Source organism: Anabas testudineus, chromosome 24 (assembly GCF_900324465.2).
Source record: "Anabas testudineus chromosome 24, fAnaTes1.2, whole genome shotgun sequence".
Taxonomy (NCBI): Eukaryota; Metazoa; Chordata; class Actinopteri; order Anabantiformes; family Anabantidae; genus Anabas; species Anabas testudineus.
The window spans coordinates 11,523,040-11,539,573 of NC_046632.1; the positions used below are offsets into that span (position 1 = coordinate 11,523,040).

The following is a 16,534-nucleotide window of genomic DNA, read 5'->3' on the forward strand; positions in this document are numbered from 1 at the left end:
CGCCTGTGTATGCTTTAGTGTATTATTAAGTGTTAATGCACTTTTAATTAGGGTAAAATCGTGAATAAAATCCATCCGTTTGATTATCACCACCTCTTTCTCTTCTTTGACGTGTGTGCAGCTCACATCCTCCTGACATTTCTCAGCCCTCCCAGTAAAAAGTGCCACATGACCTGTCAAGTAGGAAGTGCCGAGCTAGCAGCAGCAGCAGCAGCAGCAGCAGGACGACGAGGGGGGACGCCGTGAAATCTCACCGTGTCATATTCGACGTGTCCCAGCAGAAAACGTTTCCCTTTGTTGAACAGACAGCGATAAATTGGCTGAAGTCATGTATTTGAAGGTGCTGTTATCCGCTCTCGTCGCGGTGCTGATTAGCGCTTCAGCCGCAGCAGCCACAGGTAAGTTGGCGACCTTTCGGCGCGGAGCTAGCGGCTAGCTACAGCCAGCCGTGTCGCTCCTTAGCCCGCAGAAAAGTGATTTGAATGTGGCTATAATCGTATAACTCGCCCACCGTAGGGGTCTGTTAGACATGTCGCTTTTAGGCTAATTCAGCGTTTAGCCGCTTCGCTAAAAAGCAAACATCCTTTTGGCAACTTGTCGCTTTCCTTTCCACGGGGGCCACTAACGTCAAGTGGTGAGGACTAGCTAACGCTGTGGCCTGCTAACAAGACGTGGGACACGAAATGTAATGGAAAAATCTTTTACTGTAACGTCATGTGAGTTTGTGACAAGAGACGGGACCGAATAGAAGAACCAGGAAGAAGACAGGTGTAACTGTAATTGTCAGATCAGGTAGATCAGGTATCAGGGACCAGATCAGCTTGTTATGCAACACTCCTCCATCATAAACGCCCATGTTTGTTTTTGTCACATTGCTTTTTATTATTTTATTTTTTTTACATTGTACCTTCCTGCTGTGGTTATACGTTGATTTCTTCATTCAGCCTCTGTAGAGTTTCACTTTCTACCACATGTGGGATATTAGTTGATTTTAGTTTTTGTGTTTTTTCTTTGCAGATGAATGTTCTAAGCTGCAGTGTGATCAATGTACGAACACCAGTGACTGTGCTTGGATGAACTGCACGACAGACAAAGGTTGGTCATTGTGCCTCTTACATTGTCCACACACCGTGATGATGAGACACATGATTCCTGGCTATGCGGAGAACGTATGGCGGTGGATGTTTTTTAGATGATGTCACACCCATTTCCCTAAAGATTAGGCTGTATTGTAATTGGCAACACTACCCAGATCTGCACTATGGATCTGGATTGGTTTGGGAGTGAATTATTGGCACACATCCCCGTAGGGTGAGAGGTCTAGGTTGCACTAAACTATGTAATTAATAGCATCCTCTCACTACTATTTACTACAACAATAAATTAACTCTAGCTGATTAATAGGCAGGGAAGGCGAACCTAGCTGTTAACGTCTATTGGATATATAAGTCTCATTTCAGTTGTGACGATGGTTTTGCAGCCTTTTGCCTACATCTCTGTATCACTGTTGCGTAATTTCATTATCTTAATGGAATAACTGTCTAAACATGAGTGCTCAGAGCATGAGCAATTTGTCGGACTTCTGCGCTGTAGAGTGAATATGCTGCAGTGGTATTTTTCATCCTTATTCAGAAGTCTGCTGGTTGTAATCATTCAATCATGCAATGAAACTGAGTTGCTATAACAAAACTGCATGACAGATTATTACCTGGGTCAATACAACATCAATATTCTTTACTGCGTGCTATCTCCATGGTTTTTTAAAGTAGGTCAGGAGAGGAACTGGTCGTCTTATTGTTGGTATCAGCGTCAGGAAATAAGGTTATAGGTTTTATGGGTACAGCGGACATAAATCCACTTTATCTTTACACGTGAGTTCACCCAGCAGATATGAATAAAACAAGTGATAAGCCTCTGATTGTTTGCTTGAAAGCAAAATGAAGGCTTCAGTTTCCCTGTGGCCAAAATCTGAACCTTGTAAGTGAAGAGAAATGCTGAGTGTTTATTGTGACACGGACCATGTCAGCCTAGAGGGCCTTACTCCAATGTTTGCTTAAGTTTGGTATGTGTACTTAGATACACACAGATTTCCAGTGATTGTGAAGATAAATTGGAGACAAAGTGAGAGGATGTGTGGCAGGAAACCTGCAATATCCTCACACTGGGGAACAGGAGGAAGAAGCACAACGGCATAACTGAGGGGAAGGAGTGTGCAGATAGTACAGAAGATTAGTTTAATGTGCTTTTGTAATTTATCCTTTGGGTGCAAGCCTATCGCATCCTGTCTTATATTTCAATTGTCATTAGCCTCCAAAAAGCGAAGCTACTTGTGTAATCCTACCTCTGTCGCAAGTTGGTCCAGTAAATCGAAGATGAGTAAGCTAAGCTCAGTTTACTTTAGTAGGAAAACCACAAGTCATTAGCTCACATGTGAGGTAACCTGTTTTCCTTCAACAATGAGAAGCCTTGATTCTCTTCAGGACAGGCTGCTTTGAGATTTGTGCAGCCCACACCCTCATGCTGCTTTGTTTCAGGTCGTTAAAAGGCCCTATGATGATACATTATTTAATGACTCATTAAGTAGTTGAACAGGACACGCAAGATGATAATTATTTACCCCTTCTTGGAGCCAAGAGGATTGTTAAGCTTGCTGTATTTCCCAAGGGATAAACCTGTTCAGGTTTACAATTACACCATAGGCTCAGGAGGAAACAACAAGCCCACATTAACATGCACTAAATTAGAAACAAATATTAAAATCTACTGAAATCATAATCATTTGATATGTGTTAATATACTGGATCTTGCGCATCTTTTTGTACACAAAATAGATTAAGTATTAGTTTTCATTTGTTCATTTGATGGTCTATATAGGAAAAAAACTCATTAGATAAAGTTTTTAGCGACATATACCATCCTGCCACACAGGATACAAGCAGTCACAACACTGCTGAACCACGCTGTCTACTCACCAAAAAACCACAAACCCACAGACACAAATAAAAGCCTAAAGCTAAACCTTTCACAAGCTCAAGAATGCATCACCTATTTGAAGTGAACTCAGCAAAAAACCGGAAAGGTCAGCTCTGGCCCGTTGAGATGACTTTGGTGAAATGCAGAATAACCTCATTGCTGCAGTGAACAGACGCCTACCACGTTGTCATTACCGGATTTATCTTTGGTTTGAGGATTTTGTGTAAACAAGCCAAGCGTCAGAGCCACATTTCCCTGCAGCCCAGTGTTTGTACACTCTAAAACTTTACACGTGTACACGCAAGCTCTGTAGCTCCATTATCACAGGCTCTAAGTCTTACAATCACACCTCTGGCTCGAGCAAGCTGTGGATGAACCTTGTGTTGTTGACGTCACCACTTTGGAAAAGGCGAGATCCAGTCCTATCTTTCACAACTTCCTGTGAGATTACAGAGAGTGGGGGTTAAAAGAAAAACAAAACAACAGTTCTCATACACAGAATGCAGATCACACAACCGGTGTGCAAAAATAATGCAGCTGACACTTTCAGAATGACGGTCATTAACGTTTTTAAATCACAGTTAGAAAGGAAGTGAGTCATTTAGTGTCGAGCTCTTAAAAGCCTCAGTTTGTTTCCAGTCAGTTTCAACATCAGTACTAAATCCTGTAATATACGGGGATGAACAGCCTTTATGTGATGATAAATATAGAAAAACCGTTTGAGGTCTGTATTAACCATATAAGTAAACCAACAGTAAGGAGAAACGTAATCCATAACTTTAAGTTGACCCTATTTGGCACCAAAAGAGGTTTTTAGCAAAGGCCACAGGCTTATTTACTGATTGAATTGGTGTATGTAATTTATGGGCGTCCATCTGGTGAGAGTCATTAACAGCGGGCGCACTGATTAGACTCGGTTCCCTTGGTGACATATATGATATTGTAATGTCCCCATGTGCTTGTGTAAACAAATTGAAAAGTGATTCTTTTTTTTTCTTTTTTTTTTTTATCTACACAGATTCAAGGTTAAAGGCCGTTAATGAACTTCTGTGTCAGAGTTAAATGTAATCGAATCCTTTTGGGAAATGTATTTTCCACTGCTGTATTATACAGACACAAGTGAATACACAGTACAGCCCTTCTGAATATTTGTATACAATTATTGTGTAGTCATCCTTGTGTCCAAACAAGCCAATTTAATGTGATCGTTTACCATAGGTATGCAGGCAATGTGCATGTGTCTACTAAAGAGTGTTTTGACAGTTTAGCTTGAACAATATAAAGTGAGTATGAAATCACTTGGTGACAGTTAAGTCTCGTGTTCCTCACTGTGGCACAGACCATTTCTAACATTGAAGTGACATTTTAACTTGCTATAGTTAAAGATGTCTGTAAATCACTACAATTTAGTTTCTTAGATGCATAAATAACTAACTCCTGTTGTTACTTAAGCAGAATCAATGCTGTATCTTCTAGTCAAAGTGTTTCGGACAGAGAAGGGCTAAGTCCACTTCTGTGGTGGTTAATTAATAATTGGATTATATCATAAAATTTTGAAAACACATAGATCCAGCTGTGACTTGACGGAACACACAAAATAAAACTGTAACTTTTACTGCACTTAAGTACAATAGTTATTTACTTGAGTAATAAAAAGTCAACAGTCATGAACTCATCTTAAAGCTGCCTGATGTGGCAAAGATGGAAACCAAATGCATAGAAGGTAGGTTTCACAATTTTAAATAGTCTAGCAGCTGGAGGATGTGGTCCTATTGCATGTGGAAAAAAACAGCTCTGACCTTCCTGAAGTGGAGATTAGAAAAAAAGAATTGCGTCACTTGATGTATCACTTAAGTGTTTGTAATAATAAAAAAAAAAAAGTAATAAGATGCAGCTGGGAATATGAAATGGTCTAAGGTTCAGACTGCAGGCTATTAGATTGGTGAGTTATGATTTTTTGGTTTTGGACACTCACAGTGATGTTGGTGATTATTTTGCTGCTATGGAGGGTGTCAAGACCGAATAACACAGACCTTTTACTGGAGCTAAAATATGACACTGAAATCTTCTTTAAACCACTAATGAACCATTTAACTCAGTTTCAGCACCTGTCGGCTGTTACAACAAGACTAGTCTGTCAGCGTCCAACACGACCTGCGAAAATGCTACCTGTCAAGGTAAGACCAAGAGCATGATGCTTCTAAATCCTGTATCAAGGGGGGTGTTTGCATTTCATATTAACATGTTCTTTTAGCCCCTAAGAGAATCAGCAGACTTAATTTGTAAACACTATTCAGAGTTTAGTGGCATACATTTTTCTGTAGGTTCTTCTTGGGTCTAGCTGTGTTCTTACTAAAGTGTCATTTAATTGTCAGCCTCAGTACCTTGTGTGTGTCTGTCATCTATCTTCTCTGTGTCCAGAGGACTTGGCCCTGTGTAGAACATTATTTTCACCTGCTAGACACAAATGAGGGAGCCTTGTGCAATTTACACACGTAACATTGTTGGGTGGTGTCTCCTGCTTTCTCTCTTACATCTTGGTGTTGGTTTCCTGTCCAGCTTTTCAACCCTCAACCAGCCCGAGTGTTAGTACTTCAACTGCTACCCATGCCTCTGTTGTCACCACCACCTCTAACCCCAACACCACAGGTAACCAGTTCCTAAAAACCTTTTCTATTCCCTGCTCTAGTCTGTGTTGTCCAGAAGCTTTCAAAGTGTCCTTGGTAATAATCTTATTGAGATCTTTAAAAAGTTATAATCCTCAAGATCTGCATTCATTTAATCTTTGTTTTGGAGTTCAACAACCAATTAGCACATCCTTCTTTACACAGTAGTTAAACATATCAGATCTGTGTTCAGTTACCGCAATTGCAAAGCCAACATTCCTACTACCACCGCTGCTTCACATTAACACGTAAAGTTTTTTTTTTTTTTTTGGCTATTTGCCTTATTTTCACAGTTGACAGTGAACACACAGACAGGAAACATGAGGGTATGAGATAGGAGGTACAACATGAAGCAAAGGTCTATAGCTTTATATTTTCAGCTAGCTTATACTGTGGAGCTATTACAGGAAGCGCAGCGTGTTTGTGACAGTGGTTAAACAAATGGTAAAAAAAAAAAAAAAGTAAAATCCAACACCTCCTCCTCAGCTAGGTGACCAACTTCACTGTGCTCTGCTGTTTCCAAGCACGTCTACTCGCACATTGTTGAGATGTCTTTATTAAAATGATGTTTGTTTGTAACCCGATTCACTAGTTGCTTTTTTTTTTAAAATGATGTTTCTGACAAAATACCGTTTCCTGCATTATTGAACAACACTTATATTGTTATTTTTGTAACCACACTTGTTGCCAAATCAGCCAGGAAGGATTTCTAAGGATTATAAATTGAAATAATTCCATTGCCTTATTACTGTAAATGTTAATGTGTGTGTTCTTATGTGACCCTGTGACAGCAACCAATACATCCACCATTGCGCCCACTCACAGTACTAACAGCACGACCACTACACCTGCAGTCACTAAAAGTAAGTGTGAAATTGGGAGCTAGCATCATTTCTTTGCTTGTTGTTATATATAGTAAGTAATAAATTAATAATGAATCTCCATTCTCATTGGGGTTTTTTTGTGTATGTTTTTTTTTTTATCTTATCACAGCTACAAACAGCTCAACTGCATCCCCTACTACTGCCCCTCACAAGAACTCAACCTTCGATGCCGCAAGCTTCATTGGTGGAATAGTGCTGGTCCTGGGCCTGCAGGCCGTCATCTTCTTCCTCTACAAATTCTGCAAGTCCAAAGACCGCAACTACCACACCCTTTGAAGCCGCAGCTCTGTTTGATCCACATCACTCGACTCATCCGCCACCAACTAGAACCTTCCAGAGAAAAAAACAGACTCAAACAGTGTTTTCAAGCAGCTTTGTTTTAACTTATGATGTGCCACTTTTTCAGTCTGCATTGGTGATACCATTGTAGTCTGTATTAAGACACCAACCAGCGCCATATGTACGGTAATTCATGTTGCACCAACTCGTACAACTAAACAGATCTCTAGTGACGGAGTATTTATCCTTAAGTATATGGATTACGTCAAGTGGTAGCTATTCCCACCTCTGCCATGTCATTAGTCATCCTGCAAAGACCATCATCCTTCACATTGAGTGGTTTATTTACACCCCAGCTCCTCATTGCTTCCTCGATTAAATACGCAACATGAGAGTTAAAGAATTAGTCATGTATACAGAGAATCTTTCTTGTTGATGCTTGGGGGTTGTGCGGCCCCAGAGTGGTAACATTTACAGCTTTTTAACTTGGAAACACTGTTTGAGTTCACAGCTATTCTTAAACGTAATGATTCAGTGTTGCTTTTAGCCCGTTGAATCGTGGGCAGGATCCCCCTCCCCCGTGCAGCTGTATCATGTATATGTGTTCATAGATGATGGAAATGGTGAGTTTACTTTAGAGGGAACAAAAGCAACACCCAAATCATTTGGAAAAAAATAGCAATCTTTCTGTTAAACAGCCTTAATTTGATGGATGTCTCTCTTGGCATGTAGGAGTGCTGTGTGTTTTCTGTTCTTGAATCCCCTGAGGAAATCTTTCACCCAATTTGAGTTGTTAAAATGTCAGACTCGGACTGCCAGTGGAGCAGCTCAATGCAATAAGTCATGTATCAAATTCATTCCCAAACATGAATCTCCAAACTGTTATTTCTGATCTCTATTGATAGAAAACCGCAACTCGCTCGGGTTGCTAATGTGGAGCTTTTTCTTGCTATGGAGTAGACAAAAGGGGTGAAAATGAATAATTGTAGAATATTCCCGCTAATTAATAATGTAGAAAATAGAAAATGGAAAGATGAGGAAAATGGCGTGCACCTTTCTTGATATGGATAGCATAGCAGCGAAGTGCCTTTAATGTCTGTTTGACGTAAAGAGAGAAATGAATGAGGATGAGTCTTTTCTTCCTAGCTAAGGCCTGAGTATTGTTATTAGTTTCGTTTGTGAGAAAGAAACAGTATCGCTGTGCTGATATTGCTGAACAGTAACAGCTGTAGTATCCCAGCTGGACTGATGGGCCTTTTATTACTGAAGAATTGTGACTCAAGGGCCATTGACGTTTTTCCTTATAGAGAGGACTATATTCAGTGCCTGAAACTTATGGTCTTCTCACTGTTGACCTTTGTATAAATAGATATTTTAAAGGCACTGTCCTTTTTTTGTAGCTCCCAATACGGGTTCCAAATTTCCCCCCACTTCACTATTTATGTTTCCAAACTCAGTTGAATTTCAAGGCCTGAACAGTGATCTGGTGGGAAATTTTCGGATCGCTTTGAGGTGCTATAAGTTTGGGAGTGTACCTTTTTAAAGACACGGCAAACATATTGGGCTTAATTTAAAATCGTGAGTATTAGAGTGTGTAGAGGTTGAAATGTTGGACTGTTTGAGTGCTGGCTTGGTCAGATGAGAATTGCATCTCTGATTTCTGACATCTTTTTTTTTTTTTTTTTTTTTTTTTGTGCTGTGTAAATGAGATGATTGTGAATGGAGTGCAGCAACAGCAACAAACAAGTGACCATGCTAGATTTCATATTCTAATTGGCTTGCTGCTAACTGAGTTTTTTTCTTTTTTTAATCTCAGCTGTAAATATCCATGTTGTTTTCCTTTATGTTCTAGGTTTCAACTTGAGGAAAGGCTAAATGAAGGAGTGTTTATCAGAACCTTTTGCTCATAGCGGGTTGTCAGCATCAGAAATAATTTCTTTAACAGCCTTTTTCATTATTGCATGCTGAATGCTTGTAGTTGTGACCTCCCCCACACCCCGCCGCTGCATATGCTCTTAAAGATCTAGACACATTTTGAAAACCACTTGATTATTTGTGATTAAACCATATGCTAGAAGGATTAAAGAATGCCTTGGATCCGTGTGCGTTAAGCCAAAGTCCTCAGTTTTGGCATGGAAATTGAGCATTGCACTGACAAGCTTTGTTTTGTAATTTAGTCTTTCTGAATGTTTTCATGGTTCTGCCAAAAAAAAAACGTAAAAAAAAAAAAAAAAAAGATGCTTGTATAAATACTCGGTCTTGAATATTAACCAGATAATGGATGACTAATCACCATGTTTTCTATGACCACAAAGCAGTAAGAATGTTCTTTTTGTTTGGCTTTAGTAATTGAGCATTACATGTGTTCTGCTGCTCACCATTAACACGCCTTTTAACCTACAGTCACCTGGTGGCATTAGGCTACAGCCCAAAGACCCAAGTATGGCAAGTAGGCCGCAGAGCTTTGCCTTAGCTGCACCCATCAGTCTCTGCACGAGAAGCCCCGCCACCTAAATTTAGAGACGTATTTGAGTTATATTCACAGCAGTTGAACAGTACAGTGCGTAACCACTAAAGTCGTTGACACAGTAGCTGCATTCCTCAACAACACAGCATCACATGCCAACTCCGTGGTGCATCAAAACACCTCTGGTTTCTATGGATACCAGTAGAAGCCCATTGTGTTGCCGCTCTGCAGCTTCCCCAACAAGTTCGTCCCTGCACCTCTTACAGAAAAGTGCCTTATTCAGTTAGTATCCATATATAGTTATAGTTTGTAAAATGGATATGCCATACATATTAAATATCAATGGGATTCAGCACTTTCAGACCCCTGTGAAGTAGTTTTCTATGTTGTATTCTGCTTAAATGTCGCACAGCCTTAACTTCTAGATCAAATCCACAGAGCATTTGCTTGTGACAAGCTGCACAGATACATTACCGGGCTGCTTTTATTTTAAATAGATGCATCGTGTACTTAGAGATGGAAATTAAATAGCATTTAAATATCTACATTTTGCCCTGTCACACAATAGACCTAGGTGTTTAAATGCTGCTTAAATAGCTTTTACCAGCTGTCCAATGGGATGCTTTTCAACCAGTTGAAGCCTGGTTCTAGGCCGGGCAATTTTTCACTCTCTCATTGTGATGAAACAACTCGCTGATAATGAAGTTAGTGACCACAGCCACAGTTTCCCCTTAACAGGCACATGATACCTTGACCTCTACTTTGGTATTTTTCACTTGCATTGAATGACTTGTTTTCTGTCTGCTAGGATTTTGAATTTAGATCTGCATTTGTTTGGTTATGTAGGCCTCTCCTATCAGTTTTCAGCCTTGCAGTATTTAATTACAAGAGCAGCGAGTAAAAAGCTTGTTGATTCCCTCCTTTTGCCTTTTATTGCCATGTGCACACACTGTAGTGTCAAACTCTTTTTACCAGTTGTGTTACAGCCGTCCTCGTTGTCTTGTAGGTACGATTTTTGTCCCACACAGCCATAGGTAGACACTTGCAGGTGCCACAATGCCTCATGAAACGTTTTGTGCTAATTTTGCTTATTTTTCTCTCCAATCTTTTATGTTCTTTGCCTTGTTTTCTATCAGTTTCACAATGTTAAACCAATAAAGTTTGAATATTGTTAAACAAATCACTGCATTTGCCTTTTTGCTTGACAGCAGTGTCAACTTTCTTGGAGCTTGTAATTTACATGACACATCACACAGGTGGGACAGTGAGACAGGACTCTGTGCGCTCCATCGCCATGGTTACTATTGAACCGTTGTCCCGACAACAGAAGATATCAAGTTCAGGCTCTGCTGCGTTTTGACCTGTGTGTGTGTGTGTGTGTGTGTGTTTCCAGACAGAATTGTGTTTATATACTTGGAGTCTACCTAGAAAATCTTTAACATCATTTACAGGTCTGATCAGATTCACATTGACATACTTTCTACATGCAGGATCCACCCCACCCCATCAATACCCTCTTATTTTATTTCCCATCTTATAAACTTGTGTAGTTGGTCTTTCCACCGTGGACTTGACCCAAAACTAATAAAAGCAGCTTTTTTTGTGCTGTTGTGTGTTCAGTGTCATGCTCCAAACTGGACACATGGTCGGTTTCCAGAGTCACAGCAAGTTTTTGCTTATGTAGCAAAAACATACAGTTCTAAAAACCAGTGTGAGACCATGAAGTTGTTTGTGCACACTCAAGAATCATTGTCTACATAGTTGGCTACATTCTCAAATGAGGTGTGTGTGACTGTGTGTGTTTGTACTGTTATTCCTGCAGTGGCCCAGAGTTCCCAGGTGGAACTATTTCTCTCATGTGTGTCAGTGAAAAACAATCTGCAACCCTGTCAATGGACAGAGGTGGCAAACCTTGTGATGGTCTATTGCTTCTTTCACTATGAAGTGGAAAATGTCACACTCAGCCAACTTTTCCATGACCGTGCGGTCAGCTTGTATTCACATACTGAGGATGTTACTTTTCAAAACTTCTCAGTGTGAGCCTGTAACGCTGAGGACAAATTATGGCCTTGTTCTGGTTTAAATGTTACACTGTACACATATCTTTATCTTTAAAAGAAGGCTCGCAAGCTGTTTATAGGCAATCCGTTCACACGCCCATGGCAAAATGCCTGACACACACTCAGCCTTCCTACATATGCTGCTTTCTCAACACACCACTGCTGCTCAATACCAGACACAAAGAGGGATATGCAATCACAAAGTACCAAAATTGCAGGGTCAGGAGAGTGGCTAAAAGCTGATGGAGATGCCTATGTGGGCATGGAGGGATCTTAACTGGCTTCAGCTAACCTGATTTCTGTGTCCAGTCATGCTCTGTAATCTAATATGGGAGCACAGGGAAACAATGCATTAGGTTTAGTCTCTCTCTCATACACCAGCTCAGTCCATTTAGCCACACAGTGAACTCTGGATCATGCCAAGAATACCAGCACCAATGCTAGTTAGATAATGAAATGAATGCAGAGCTCAACAACAATAATCAGCTGTTTTCTCCTCCCAAGAACCATAAACTTAGTCAGGCCTATAATATAACAGTTTGAATTTTAGTTATTTAACTATTTGTGACTATATACAACTTGTATATAGTCACAAATAGTGTATATAACTTCATTAAACAGTTATTTTAATGAAAGGAGAAATCAAGATCTGCTTTATTTGTTATTCAAAATGTGACCTGATTATATAACAATGTCCAGACCCAATCATCGCAGACACATCCTGTCATCTGACCAAATTAAAATGTAGACTTGCAGGTTGCATTCATAGTTGAATTTAAGAGAACAGAGAGGTTCTGGCTATTTGAAATAGCAGAATCCTGTGGTAAAAAGTAGTTCCTCCCACTTGTACACAGTAACAAAAACCACACGTGTTTGTCCTGTGGTTAGAGCTGCATTTCTCAACTGTCCAACCAGCAGCTGTAAAAGGTTCAGAGTATGTGCTCCATCTCTGTCATGGACTGTTCAACACAGAACAATCTGATGATGAATGCAACATTAGTTATATTTTGCTTTTATAAATGTAATGACAGCAAGTGAAAAGGGCAAAAGGCTACACATTAGTGTACATAGACTAAGCAGCGCCATCTAGTGGTAGTTGGTGTGAAGTCTGAACAAAAGCACAGAATTAAAGACCAGGATGTAAATTGTAAACAAATACATATATACATACATACAATATGCAGAGAGAATAAACTTTATTAAAAATAATTACAAAATGTTTATCGCACTTCATTTGAGATGAGATATACTTTATAAAACTGTTTTGTTGGCCAGTTAAGGTCATGGTTCATAAACTACACCTATCTACAAAGAATCTAGTTTGTGCAATATTTAATTTTCGATCTATAGGTTTTATGATCAAAACATTATCAAGTCCTGTGTAATGCACTTTAATTCATCTTTACATGTCTTACTTAAATTGTCCAGATGGGCGGAAATATGTTGCAAGGAACCAAGAGCATGGTGGTTCATCCAGCTGTAGGATCACACAGAAAGCCGTTTGAACTTCATGTTTCCCAGGAGATGTCATCTTGTTTGAGGCTGTTTCTGAACCTCTGGGTCTCCCTGAGAAGCTGCAGGTTTTTTTGAGGCGTTCCACTTTTCTTTAACTTCTGTTTAGTCTTAACAGGAGAAGGAGCAGGAGGCTTGAACCCACCCTCGACTGTGTGCTCCTCAGCACATGGCTGGCTCTGGGTCAATTCATAGACCTGTGCAGGGGCAGAAAACACCACTAACACAATTAATGATACACATCAGGTGACACTACAGAAAGACACTAAACATACTTACATTTCTACAGCAACAGCAACATTTTACAGTCATTGCATCAGAGTTGTCCAGAGTGGCAACACACATACCGTCTGCTGGTGTTGACGTAGCTTAGAGATCTGAACTCCCTTCTCCTCCATCCTGGCGACCAACCTCTGCAGTTCTCTCTGTAGGTCCTGCTTCTGCTCCCTATCTTGGGTTGCATCAATCTGACGCACCAAATCCTGTTGTTCACTGATGAAGAAAAAAAAAACAGACCACAGGTTGCTAAATGTCAGAAGCAAAAGTGAACATTGCAATGAAAAAAGCTTACTCACAAGCTCATTTGTCCTAGTTCATCCTGCAGAGCCAAGAGCAGGTCAGACAGCGAGACCAGTGACTGCTCTGCTGGCTCAGACAGGCTGTCACGTTTCTTAAAAACAGTGGAAGGTGAAGAAAACTCTTTCTGAAGGCTTTTCTTGACACTACAACCAGACCTGTGCAGAGCGCTCACCCGTTCACACAGCTGGGGATGATGATGCTTCATCATGTGAAGGATACTCTGTACGTTGGCGTGGACTGAATGGCTAGGGCTTGTCGACTATGATGTATAGGGGGAAATCAAAGTCAATAAATAATGAAAAAGATAGAACAGTTAATCATTCATGGGTTTTAGAGTTTGACTTACAGTTCCTGCAACAAATGGCATTTTTTTGTGCCTCTGGACACATGGCGAGGCCATCTCATTCTGTTTGTTGGTTTTCTAGAATTGAACACAGCTGTCATCACAACTTTGTCCAAACAAAAAAACACTAAATACAAGCAGTTTATTAGCTCCATTAGTAAGAAAAGCACCTTGATGGTCTTTTTTGTTTTTTTCTTTGGCTTTGTCTCTTCAGTAGCTGGCACAGAAACTCGGAGGTTGATGTCCAGCTCCCTCTGCAGCTATGACATGGCAATAACAACACAGTTAAAGACAGAAAATGTGACTTAAACAGCTACTAGAGATCATTTAATATGAAGAAAAGGGAAATGTGATTTTGATTATTGATAGAGCATGTTCACTGACTTCCTCTGCTTTCTCCTGTACAAGTTTACGCTCATGCTCTTCTCTTAGGAGTCTTTGTTCCAGAATAGCAAGCTTCATCTGAAAGCACATTTGCATTAAAACAATAATCTTATGACCCAATTTATGATGCATAGCATTTAGTTAGGAATCAGATGGAAAACTATGAATTACCTCTGCCACTGTTTGAGTTCTACTCAATTTGAGATACTCCGATTCCAGTTTTTCCAGTTTCTCCCGTTGAGATTGAGTGTTAGAGCTGCTCGGCTGCTGGTTCTGCAATGAAGCCTGGAGGGAAAGTAAACAGAGATCATATGACAGTTTAGTTACATGTATTTATGATACAAATAGAAAAGGAACACAGATTGATCAAGGACTTGGCATTTATATAGCACTAGTTATCCTGTTGTAAATTTCCAATTTAAATGTTAATGTTCTGTTTCCATACTACAGTTTCCTTGTACCACATGTGGCCTATAGTTAGGGTCTAGTTTCAAAAAAGGTTTTGTTAATAACTTTCAGGTCACCTTTTGGACTACCTGATTCTCTATGAAAGTATTCCTCTCCTTTTTAGCATTTTCCACCATCTTCCTCATGTATTCCAGCTGCTTCTCAAGAACCTTACAACGAGCCTCTGCAGACTGCAGCTTTAAGTCCAGCTCTGGTATCATGAAATGAGACACATCTATTAGAAAACAGCTACAGATTTTGCTGTTTCATGAGAATTATTTCAGCACACTGGAGAAGCATGACACACAGCTATTTCTATCTCTTACCTTTTCTGCTAGAATTATCTGACTCAGGGAGGCTGGCTACTGGCTGACTAGGCACAGCATACGGTGCTTTGACCTGCTGATGTTTCTGAGCATCATGGGAGAACTTCTGGTAGCTCTTCTCTGCTTGCTTCCTTTCCAGCTCCAATCGTTTAATCTTCTCCTGAAGAGTCTTCAGTGCATCAATAACAGCTGGTGGAGGGTTAACAACAACAAAAAAGCATACCAGGTACTTGAAATACAAAGCAGCCAGAACAAAAAGCACTATATGAGACAAAGACCTTGACATAATGACTGTACCATACCTGTGCTGTCAATATTTGGCTTAGTCTCAGATCCTCGAATACTGGTGAACTGTGGGTCCATGCTTATGGATGAGTATGCAGAGCTGTCCAGCTGTCTTGGTAATGGTAGTATCCTGTCTGGTGGCTGGTAATAGCTCCCGATGTAACTATTTTTGGAAGGCGAGTCTAAAATCTATAGACAAGAAGAAGAGGTGGCTGTAGTAGAAATAGGAAATGCATATCTACAACGGGAGACAAGTTCAGTTTGTATCCACGATAAATTACTTAAATTGTACTGTAAAATTGCATTTGGTAAGTTATTTTATGACTGATTAATCTACTAAAACTCTAAACACTAATCTGTACCTCTGTGCACCTGTTTTCTACAACAACAACAAGTTATCTAACCAAACGCCTTAAAAACGAATTAATTCCAACAATGCTAGCGTTTCCTAATAAATATAAACCGGTTTATTTGCAAATAGCGTAAAGACTAATTGATTTCTTTGCTGGACGACCTAACGAACCCGCTTTTCATCTCTGAACCCAGTAAAACTAAAGCTCTGACAACAACCGAGCAGCAAACGTCAACTTAGCAAAAGTAAACAAAGCCGAAGCTAACGTGTTAGCCACACTAGCATCTAACGACTGTTGGCGAACGTTACCTGATCGTGATAAGTCTCCATCCTGTAATTAGAGGGTCACACACGCCCCTAATGAGTCACATGTGTATATTCAATGCCTCCAAACGGTGAATGTAGGTTTTAAATAGTTGTAATATGGCTAACTGACTTCTTCTAGCGACTCAGTTTTCCTGTTCCGCAGTCCGGACCTTTTAAATTTCCCTCCTCTTTGCTGTGCTCCTCACTGTGGTTCCGCCTGCTCACTGTGGTTCCGCCTGCTCACTGTGGTTCCGCCTGCTCACTGTTAACTCGTCCGCCTCCATTAATTAATATGGTTACCTGCATTTTGTATAGGGGGCTACAGTCTGATCATTTAACATGACTTTGATAACAAGGACAAAGTTAAATTTGAGAACACTGTGCTCATTTCTGCCTTTCTGCTTTCTTTAAAGAACAAGAACAACAAAGAACAAAAAAAAAAAAAGGCCTACTGTACACCCACTCCACCCTGAAGGACACATGTTAGGAAGACAAAGTTAAAATGTTGAAATATTGAAAATTAACCACATCCACATTATATTTCCAAAGCCATGTAATACAGACGTACGTCTGCAGGGTAGCTAGCTCTCATAAGGATGTTTACACATCTGTCTTTGATTCACTGCAGTGAAAGCTTCTTGCTTTGTTTATATTAAATGTACCCTTCAGGA

General features: G+C 40.1%; 2 protein-coding genes across 4 annotated transcripts; one reads left to right on the forward strand and one right to left on the reverse strand.

Annotated features, from left to right (window-relative positions):
• Positions 1 to 170: 170 nt before the first annotated feature.
• Positions 171 to 9,192, forward strand: cd164 (CD164 molecule, sialomucin). Of its 2 annotated transcripts, XM_026341009.1 has the most exons (6): positions 172 to 398; positions 1,018 to 1,095; positions 5,073 to 5,150; positions 5,533 to 5,622; positions 6,431 to 6,502; positions 6,633 to 9,192. In XM_026341009.1, the coding sequence occupies exons 1-6, from the start codon at positions 329 to 331 to the stop codon at positions 6,797 to 6,799; spliced, it is 555 nt and encodes a 184-aa protein (XP_026196794.1). In that variant the 5' UTR covers positions 172 to 328; the 3' UTR covers positions 6,800 to 9,192. The 2 variants fall into 2 exon arrangements, with proteins under 2 accessions (XP_026196795.1, XP_026196794.1); XM_026341010.1 differs by lacking the exon at positions 5,533 to 5,622 and having other exon boundaries at positions 171 to 398.
• Positions 9,193 to 12,079: 2,887 nt separating this feature from the next.
• Positions 12,080 to 16,093, reverse strand: cep57l1 (centrosomal protein 57, like 1). Of its 2 annotated transcripts, none has more exons than XM_026340743.1 (11): positions 15,867 to 16,093; positions 15,223 to 15,394; positions 14,921 to 15,109; positions 14,672 to 14,805; positions 14,319 to 14,432; positions 14,148 to 14,225; positions 13,934 to 14,023; positions 13,767 to 13,841; positions 13,417 to 13,679; positions 13,189 to 13,333; positions 12,080 to 13,038 (listed from the first exon to the last, which is right to left on the reverse strand). In XM_026340743.1, the coding sequence occupies exons 1-11, from the start codon at positions 15,885 to 15,887 to the stop codon at positions 12,838 to 12,840; spliced, it is 1,482 nt and encodes a 493-aa protein (XP_026196528.1). In that variant the 5' UTR covers positions 15,888 to 16,093; the 3' UTR covers positions 12,080 to 12,837. The 2 variants fall into 2 exon arrangements, with proteins under 2 accessions (XP_026196528.1, XP_026196529.1); XM_026340744.1 differs by having other exon boundaries at positions 12,081 to 13,038; positions 14,684 to 14,805; positions 15,867 to 16,092.
• Between the last annotated feature and the right edge of the window lie 441 nt (positions 16,094 to 16,534).

Bases quoted from the DNA above. Each gene is read 5' to 3' on its own strand.
- cd164 (XM_026341009.1), top strand. From the start codon at position 329: ATGTATTTGAAGGTGCTGTTATCCGCTCTCGTCGCGGTGCTGATTAGC. The intron at 399-1,017 runs GTAAGTTGGCGA...TTTTCTTTGCAG, and splicing joins TTCAGCCGCAGCAGCCACAG to ATGAATGTTCTAAGCTGCAG. The intron at 1,096-5,072 runs GTTGGTCATTGT...CATTTAACTCAG, and splicing joins GAACTGCACGACAGACAAAG to TTTCAGCACCTGTCGGCTGT.
- cep57l1 (XM_026340743.1), bottom strand. From the start codon at position 15,887: ATGGAGACTTATCACGATCAG. The intron at 14,433-14,671 runs GTGACCTGAAAG...CTTTCCCTCCAG, and splicing joins AGAATCAGGTAGTCCAAAAG to GCTTCATTGCAGAACCAGCA. The intron at 14,226-14,318 runs GTAATTCATAGT...ATGTGCTTTCAG, and splicing joins GAACTCAAACAGTGGCAGAG to ATGAAGCTTGCTATTCTGGA.